At 50.7% G+C, this 9574-nt stretch overlaps 1 protein-coding gene across 1 annotated transcript in view; it reads left to right on the top strand.

Annotated features, from left to right (window-relative positions):
- The first annotated feature begins 658 nt into the window (after positions 1–658).
- LOC140201723 (sodium/potassium-transporting ATPase subunit alpha-3) overlaps positions 659–9574 on the top strand; it is a 59049-nt gene continuing 50133 nt past the window's right edge. Inside the window, exon 1 of the mRNA XM_072266299.1 lies at positions 659–782. Coding sequence (XP_072122400.1) covers positions 777–782 — 6 coding nt within the window. The 5' untranslated portion in view covers positions 659–776. The remainder of the gene's footprint in view (positions 783–9574) is intronic.

Here is a 9574-nt window from a genome sequence, read left to right as displayed (position 1 = left end):
AGAGAGGTTGAGGAGATGGGAGAGGTGTGTGAGATTGGGAGATTAGGGAGATGGGGCATGGTTGAGAAGATAGGAGAGGATGGTGAGATGGTAGAGGTTGGGGAGATGGGGAGGAGGTTGAGTTGGGAGAGATTGGGATGATGGGAAGAGTTTTGAGCAACAGAGGAATGTTGAGGAGGTGGAGGGAGGTTGGAAATGGAGAGAGGATGAGATGGGGAGGAGGTTGATTTGGGAGAGATTGGGGTGATGGGGAGAGTTTCGAGCAACAGAGGGACATTGAGGAGATGGAGGGAGGTTGGAAATGGGGAGAGGTTGGGGAGATAGGAGAGCTTAGGAGGAGAGGGAAGAGACTGGAGAGGCCAAGGGTGGGGGAGTCAGCAAGATACTGGTGGATACCAGGAGAAGGGGTCAGGGAGATGGAGGAGATGAAGGAAACCGGGAAGAGATTAGGGAGATGCAGATGAAAAGGGACGACTATTAGAAGATGGGAGACGGAGAGGCGATGGTAGAGACGGGGAAGAAAGGTAGGAGACCCTCATCTTTCGTCCAAGGTGATTTCTGCAGTACTGGGCGGGGCCTGCCTGTCCGTCAGCAGCCGCAGCCCGCAGCCGATTGGCTTTCGTTGTGCAGGAGGCGGTTCTGCCTCTTTGTAGGAGAGACTAGAGGAGCGGAGGCGAGTGGGGAGGGAAGCTCAGTCTGTGTCGCTCCCTCGGCCGACGGGTTACCATCTCCTCCTTCAGCCGATTTCGTTCCCAGTCGCTTCCTCGCCTCTCAGCATGGGGGTAAGTCGATCGGGCCCAGGACGGGGGAGACGGGACAGCGGGAGGGCTGCGATCCGCAGTGAGGGCGGCGGCGGGAGTCAGCCAGCCCGCCCGCCCGGGGAAAGGAGCTGATCGAACGGTCGATTGGGGGGAGAGAGAAAGGGAGGCGGGGAGAAGGAGAGAGGAATAATAGGAAGGGAGAAATAGGAAAGAGAGAAAAGGAAGTAGACGAATAGAGAGAAGGAAAAGGAAAGGGAGAGATGGAGACATAAAAGGGAGGAAGGTTGAGGGGGGGGTGAAAGAAGTGACAAGGATTGGGGGAGAGAGAGAAGGTGGGTATGCAAAGGGCAAGAGAAGGAAGGAGGGGGAGAGAATGGAGGTAAAATGGAGCGAGAGTGCGAATGAACGGGAAGCGGAGAAGAGGGAGGAAAGAATGGACAGGGATGAGGGGAGAGAAAAGAAAGGTGAGGTACGGAAAGGATGGAGGGAGCGGTGTGAGAGGGAGAGAAGGAGACAGAGATGGAGGGAGGAGGGGAAGCAAGTGAGAGATGGGGACACAGTGAAGGAGGAGGGAGATGAGGAGAGAGAATTGGCAGCTGATGAGGGACGCAAGGAAGCAAAGATGGAGGCGGGGAGGAATTGTCAGACCGATGGTGGACCTTTAATGATCATGTGAAATAGGATAAGATGCTTCCCTGTGCGTTCTGTCTTACTCCCTCAATTACCTCTCCCTCTCTCATCCCCTCCATCCTGTCTTTCTCTATCCCTCTTCTGTCTCCATACTGTACCTCTTCTCTGCCTCTGTCTATCGCACCTGTCTCGCCGTCTCCCTCTCCATGTCCCTTTCTCCATCTCTATTCTCTTGCCATCTCCCCTCTCTCCATCTTCTTTCTCTCGACATCTCTCTCCATATATTCTCTTTCGCTTTCTCTCTCTCCATCTCCCTCTCTCTGCATCTCCCACTCTTTCTCCATCACGCCCTCTCTATCCCCTCTCTCTCTCCATCTCCCCTCCCTCTCTCTCTGTCTCCATCTCCATCTGAGTTTTTCTCTCTGTTGTTCCTCCGTCTCCGCCCCCTCCCCTGCCTCCAGTGGGCTCTCCCGTCATTTTGAGTGGGAGGGAGTGCGGTGCAGAGAGACCGGGCTGCGAGAGCAGGTTGCTGCGTTGCTGTGGTGCAGAGTTGGCCGGCAGCCAAGCTCACTGCGGAGCTGTGGGGGAGGGGACGGAGGGAGGGATGAGCCAAGGTCAGGGAGCTCCAGCTGTGTGAAGGTGAGATGGCAGCACATCTGTATGCAGGGCACAGCTGGGAGCATCGAGCACACTGCCCAGCTCTGCCAGCCTGAACTCAGAGGAATGTTATTCCCAAATCTCCTCGCTCACTCATCCCTGATCTATTTATGACCTTCCTTATCTCTCTTTCCCTATATATATATTTATCGTCAGTCTCTCTCTCTCTGTCTACTTCCCCCACTCCCTCCATCTCCCTATCACATCTTGTCTTCTTTCCACCTCCCTCCCCCGTGCTTGTCTCCACCAGTTTCTCTCCTCCCTTTTGCTCAGTTCTCTCCTGTTGTCAATTTTTGCTCTCTCTCCACTGCTATTCTCCTTCTCACTATCACTTTCCCATCAGTCTTGTCTCTCCTTCCTCCATCTTTCTCCCTGTTATCATTTCTTCCCTCTCCCCCTCTCCCCCTCCCTCTCTCTATCTCTCTCCCCTCTCACTCCGTTTCTCTCCCCTCTTTCTGTGTCTCCCCCCTTTCTCTGTCCCTCACCCCACTTGTCTCTTGCCTTTCCTTTCTTACACTTTTATGTCTTTGCCTCTCTCTTTCCTGTTTCTTACCCATCTCCAATCTGTGTTTCTTCATACCGCTCTCTTCCCTCTTCTTTCCTTTCTCCTCCGCCTTATTTCTCTCATCTCCTTGTGCTTTTTACCTCTACCTCCCTCTCTTTCTCTCTTCCTTCCCCCTCAAAACTCACTTATCCCTTTTTATAGCCTCTTTATTCACCTAGCCCCTGTTTCTTTCACTTTCTCTTCTCTCCTTCCCTTCTTTTCCCCTCTAGCTCTCCCTTTGTTAATCCCTCTCCCTCACCTCATTCCTCTTCGCCTTTCTCTCTTGCCCTACTCTCCTTTCCTCATTTTATTTCCCCCTCTCCCTATGATCATTTTTTCCTGTCTCCCTTACCTACCCACCTTCCAACTCCATCCCCTGTCTCTTCGCCCTCCCCCCTTGGTGCCCTGTGCCCGTCCCTGGCCTGGCAGCAGGGAACGCTGGGGCTGTCTGCCGCAGGTTGCCGCAGTGTCTCCATCTGCAGCACTCAGCTGCAGCGGCTGCTCGACCGTGGGGAGAGCTCGCTGTTAACCCCCGAGAGCCCAGCTAGAGGCCTGCTGCTGCTGTGTCGGTGCTCTCCCCAGCTCAGAGGCATAGGGGCACTTGGAGGGAGGCATGGAGAGAAGTGGGTGGGGGTAAGAATAAAGGGTGATGGATAGATAAATGGAAAAATGGGGAGGGGAGTAAGGGAGAGGTGGGAAGAAATGGAGAAGAGAGGGACAGAGGAAAGGAAAGATTGATTGATTGAGATATTGCGCAGAATGGACCCTTCCAGCAAACCCTCAATGAATCACTACGCTTCCTGGGAGAGGGATAGAGAAACAGACAGGGACACACACCAAATGCTGGAGGAACTCAGCAGGCCAGGCAGCATTTATGGAGAAGAGTTCAGTCAACATTTTGGGCCGAGTCCCTTCATCAGGACATCCCTGGTAAAGGGTCTGGTGGGGGCAGCGGGATGAAGTGAGGTTCCTCACGAATTCAAGGTGGACCTCAGAGAGAATCGGGAGGTGAACAGGAGGGAGAGTGGGACCTTCGAGGGAGTACGGCGCAGTTTGCATTGGGGGGAGGGAGGGAGGGATGTGGGAAGTGAAGAGTATTGTATGAGAAGAGAAGGCCCTCTAAATGTGGAAAGTGGGACCATGTAGGGAAGAGGATCTTGGAAAGAAAGGGGGAAATGAGGAAGGGGGCTAGTAGTGGGAGGAATGAAGGAGAGAGACCTCTGAAGAAAGGAGGGAAGAACAGAGACTACAGATGGAAGGAGCAAGGAAGGGAGGGAGACACTACCCTTGAGGGAGGTGGCAATGGGAGACTGTGAGAAAGAGAGACAGAGATAAATGATGATAGTGGGGATGGGATGGGATGGAGGGGAGGAGGGTAAGTCCTTGGGCTGGGCAGGGTCTGCCCCTGCTGCAGAACCTGTCCCCTCTCCCCATAAACAAAGGGGCTGCCATTCAACCCCTTGTCCAATGCGTACAGGCAGACCACTTGTCTCGGGGACAATCTGCAGAAAGGAAGGGTTTAGGAGCACCCTGAGGGATGGGGAGTAGGATGGATGGAGGGAAGGAGGGTCCTCAGGTGCATTGGGGAAATACTGGGTTTGAAATCAGAAGGTGGGACAGGGACAGAGGGATGATGGACTAGTGGCTGGTGGGGTGGGGTGGGTTGTGAGTTGCGAAGGAGGGAGGGTTCCTCAGAGCGAGAGTAGGTGGAGAGCTCAGAGGGCAAGGAATGGAAGGGGAGAAAGGCTGTAGGTTGAATGGGGTGAGAGGGATCTCAGAGGGGGTTGCAGAGGGAGGGATGGGAGGAGAGAAGGATCTTGGAGGGAATCAGTGATCGGGAGGGATCTTAAAGGGAGGTGAGTGCAGGTGGGAGTGAGGGATCTCATTGGGAGTCGGGGCTGGAGGGGGCAGTGGGATGAAGAGAGGTTCCTCATGAGGTCAAGGTGGGAGGAGGGGACCTTAGAGAGAGACGGGATTGGGAGGGGGGTGAGGTTATAGGAGGGAAAGTGGAGGTGGTATTGGAGGGAGGGAGGGATGTTGGAAGCAGTCGTGATGGGGTAATTGGAGGGAAGGAAAGAGTTGGAGATGGGGATGAGATTCTAGGACTGGCTCACAGATCTCCTGTCAAGGAGCAGGAAGCTAGTTGGTTGGGTGCATTATTGGGAGGTGAGTGAAAGGTTTTTGGAGAGGTACCACCCTCTCTGGACCAGCAGCAGTGTGGGACGGTGTTCTTGGGGGGGGGGGTGGGAGCTGATGGTGGGCATGGTGGGTGCTGGTGGTCGACAGCTGGGGCCGGCTCTGGTGTGCACTGGGGTGTCGTTGGAGGGGAGAGGCAGAGTGTGCCAGTGATATTCCCACTGAGGTCTGTTCCTGTATAATTCAATGCTCCTGTCCTGCATAATTCATCGAGTACTCAGCAAGGGCTATATCCTGTTTCCAATGCGGTAGCGAGTCAGGATGTTTCGCTATCCCGAGCGATGGGCTCAGTTTTCCCGGGAACTCGTGAAGCCGAGGGTGGCAGCAGAGCTGAGGAGTGGGAGAAGTTGGTGAGGATGGGGGCAGATACACTGAGGCAGTGTAGGATGCTAAACATGGAGTGTGAAAGGTCAAAGAGCTGGAAGCTCAAAATCACCCTTAACAGACCGAGTAGAGGTATTTGGCAGTCCTCCACATTAGGTTAGTTTTCTCCAATTTAAATTTTAATGACAGAATATCTTGCATTTGATTGGGACGTACAGTTAGGGGTTAGAACATAGAACAGTATAGCACACTGTAGTAGAGGCCCTTCAGCCATCATATTGTGCTATCCTTTTAGCCTACCCCATGATAAATCTAACTCTTCCCTCCTACGCAGCTCGTAACCTCCATGCTTTTATTCAGCTGTGCCTAGAACTAGAGTTCATAGCTTAAGGGTGAAATGTGAAATATTTGAGGAGGAACTGCAGGATGCTGTGAGTGTGGAACAAGGTGCCGACAGAAGTGGTGGAAGCAGGTTCAATTTCAGTATTTAAAAGAAATTTGGATAAGTACAATAGGGGATGGAGAGCTAAGAGTCTCTTGTGCCTCTAATATATCAGTCTCTACCATACAGGAACCTACTGTGTTTAAAAACTACCTCTGACATCATCTCTAAAAATTCCAACATTCACCTTAAAAGGATGTCCTCTGGTGTTGGCCATTGCTACTCTTCATCAGAATCAGGTTTATTATCATGCAATTTGTTGTCTTGTGGCAGCAGTACAATGCATTTAAAAAAACTTTCTTATCGTCTAATACACCTCCAGAAAAGTCCTGCTGAAGGGTCTTGGCTCGAAACGTCGACTGTACTCTACTCCGTGGATGCTGCCTGGCCTGCTCAGTTGCTCCAGCTTTTGTGTGTGGTGCTTACACCTCCATAAAGTTGCTGTTCATCCCTGCTAATATTGTTAGGCATTTGGATTTGAGGTCAGAGAGAACTTTTCCTTCCCAGAGTGCAGAACTCTTTCTGTCCTCATCCCAGAGGACTAAAAGGTCTCAATTATCGAGCATATTTAGAGATGGGGTTGATGGTTATCTGGTAGCCCAGGCCGTGAGAGGCGTTGATAATGGGTAAATTTCTCTCTGCTGCCGAGGTGCCTGAGGAATGGGTTTAGGCTGAGGGGGTGGGGGTGGCAGTGTGGAGGAAACCGGAGGAAGGATATAATTCCTCAGAGTGTGAGAGGGGGGTGAGGAATTTGGAGCTTGGAGCAGACTGCCTGAGGGGGTGGTGGAGGCAGATCCTCTCAGAGCATGTACAAAGCATCAGGATGAACTCCCCAATCACCCAGCCACAGAAAGATGCTGACCAAGTGAGGGTCAACGGGGTTAGGAAAGGTGGGTCAGCATGAGCACGTTAAACCAAAGGGCCTGTTTCCCAGCTTTGGCCTTGTAAAGCAGAGTCAGAGAGTTAGATACAGGCCCTTTGGCCCAATTCGTCCATACTGTCTCCCTGAGCTCGTCACTTGCCTGCAATTGTCCTATTTCCCTCTGAACTTTTCCTGTCTCTGCTTTTTAAATATAGCAATTGTACCCCCCTCTGTCACTTCCTCTGGCATCTCGTTCCATATAACCACTACCTCTGAATGGAGAAACATACCCTTGTGTCCCTTTTACATCTCACCCCTCTCACTTTAAACCCATCTCCTCTAGTTCTGGACTCACCTACTTTGGGGATAAAGACCATGATTATTCACCTTTCATATGCCCCTCGTGATCTTATGACCCTCTGTAAGGTCACCTCTCAGCTTCCTGAGCTCCTTGATTGTCTGTGGTGGCCAGTGCGATCATGTTTGCTGTTGTGTGCTGGGGCAGCAGGCTGAGGGTAGCAGACACCAACAGAATCAACGAACTCATTTGTAAGGCCAGTGATGTTGTGGGAATGGAACTGGACTCTCTCACGGTGGTGTCTGAAAAGAGGATGCTGTCTAAGTTGCATGCCAGCTTGGACAATGTCTCCCATCCACTACATAATGTACTGGGTGGGCACAGGAGTACATTCAGCCAGAGACTCATTCCACTGAGATGCAACACAGAGCGTCATAGGAAGTCATTCCTGCCTGTGGCCATCAAACTTTACAACTCCTCCCTTGGAGGGTCAGACACCCTGAGCCAACAGGCTTGTCCTGGACTTATTTCCATCTGGCATAATTTACATATTATTATTTAATTATTTATGGTTCTATTTTGCTATATTTATACTCTATTCTTGGTTGATGCAACTGTAACAAAATCCAATTTCCCTCGGGATCAATAAAGTATGTCTATCTATCTATTTCACTGTGGCTGGGACAGACTTCCCCACACAGATGACAGCAGTTCAGGGTGACGAGTCAACCCTACCTCCTCGTAGGGTCATGCAACACACACAGATCCTTCGGCTCAGCTGGTCCCTGTTGACCAAGGTGGCCCGTGCATGCTAGCCACATTTGCCCATTATCATCTCAACTTTTCCAATCCCTGTATCTCTGCGATAGTCTTTTAAAAGTTGTCACTGTACCTGCCTCAATCATTTCCTTTGGCAGCTCATTCCACATCATCACCACTTGTGTTTTAAACAAAAACATACTCTTTGACTTCCTCTTAATTCTTTCCCCTCTGACTCTAAACCCCATGCCCTCCAGTTGGGGGGGGGGAAAGGTGAGTCCATTCTCACTACTTACTTTCATCCACCTCTATAAGACCATCCCTCAGTTTCTCGTGCTCCAAGAAATAAAGCACTAGCCTCTCCCAACCTCTCCCTATAACTCAGCCCTTCGACTCCTGGCAGCATCCCTGAAAACCTTTTCTACACTCTTTGCAATTTAATTAAATGTTTAATATAGTAGTGCGAACAAAACTGAGCTCAATACTCCAGTACAACCATAGCATAACCTCCCAACTTTTATACTCAGTGCCCTGACAAAGGCCACAATGTCAAAATCCTCGTTCAGCACCCTTTCTAGCGGTGCGTGACTCCACACTCAGGCAGCCATGTACCTCACCCCTCTGGCCTACAACACACTTCAGGACCCTGCCATTCTCTTTACAATTTGACTTCCCAATGCAACACCTCACACTTCAGAGGCAAACAGAAGCAATTTCTAAAGGTGACCCCCTTCTCACTTTTATCCCCCAGCTTTTCCTTAAATGCACTGACCTTTTCCCCACCTCTTCCCGAGGGAGCAGCTTCCAAACTGTGACTGCACCCTGGCTGAAGACAGGGGCCTCCTCAGCTCCACACTGATGAAGCCCGTGCTTCCAAAGCTCGATTCAATTCCATTGCATTTGTTCCCATCGTGGAGCAGGGATTGGCTTTCAACCGCGGGCTTCTGTGGGTTAGTTACAGAAGGCTTTCGTGAAACTGGAACTGTTTAATTCATTAATTATGCACCCTGGGATTATAACTAGTAGGAGGTCACAGTGCGTGCGATGGGCATGTCTGAGTTAACCTTTTCCTCACCACCTGCTGGCTGATTTAACCAGTAACGTTTTAGAATACCGAACCGTCGCACAACAGAGGGCTGGGATTGTTTTGTCTGGAGCCGTGGAGGCTGAGCAGGAGACCTGAGAGAAGTTCAGGAAATTATGAGAGGCACAGAGAGAGTAGAAAGACAGTATCCTTCTCTCAGAATGGAAATGTTTAGTACTAGAGGGCATGCCTTTAAGGTGAGAATGGTGAGGATCGGATGAGATGTGCAGGACAAGTACTTATATCTAAGGAGAGCGGTGGGTGCGCAGATTGTGCTGCCAGGGGTGGTAGTGGAGGCAGATACAATAGAGGTGTTTAAAATGCTCGAATGAATATGCAGAGAGTAGGGAGTTGGTTCATCTGTAGATAGAAGGAATTACGCGTCATTAGCTTAATTGGTTCATCACAACATCCTGGGCCACAGGGCTTTTTCCGCTGTTCCACATTTTACCGTTTTTTTTATTAGAGAAACAGTGGGGAACAGACCCTTCCACCCAACAAGCTGTGCTGCCCAGCAAATCCCACCTGTTTAACCCGAGACCGAATCACAGGACAACTTGCAATAACAATGAACCTACTAACATTTGGACTGTGGGAGAAAACCAGAGCACCTGGAGGAAATCCCCGTGGTCACGGGGAGAACATACAAACTCCTCGCAGATGGCGCTGCAATTGAACTCTGACCTCCAGCACCCTGAGCTGTAATAGTGTCGCGCTAACTGCCACCATGGCGACCCTTATGTTTTCATATTCCGCTTGGCCGCTCCCTGTGGGGGGCTTTGTAGGTTTCAGGAGCATCTCCTCTCAATCCTTCAAAATTCAAAACGGATGTGAACAGGAAAATAGTCCAGTTTATTGTCATTTAAATATATACATGTATGTAACATATATAGAAATGAGACAACGTTTCTCCGAACCAGGGTGTAAAGCAGAGCAGTTCACATAACACACGGTAACTTGTGAAGGTGAGGATAAATGGAACGCGAATGAGAATACCCATTAGCGGAATTCAAACCT

The sequence above is a fragment of the Mobula birostris genome, chromosome 8, assembly GCF_030028105.1.
Source record: "Mobula birostris isolate sMobBir1 chromosome 8, sMobBir1.hap1, whole genome shotgun sequence".
Classification (NCBI taxonomy): domain Eukaryota; kingdom Metazoa; phylum Chordata; class Chondrichthyes; order Myliobatiformes; family Myliobatidae; genus Mobula; species Mobula birostris.
Note: the sequence above shows the minus strand (reverse complement) of the source record. Positions and strands in the feature narration are given on the sequence as shown.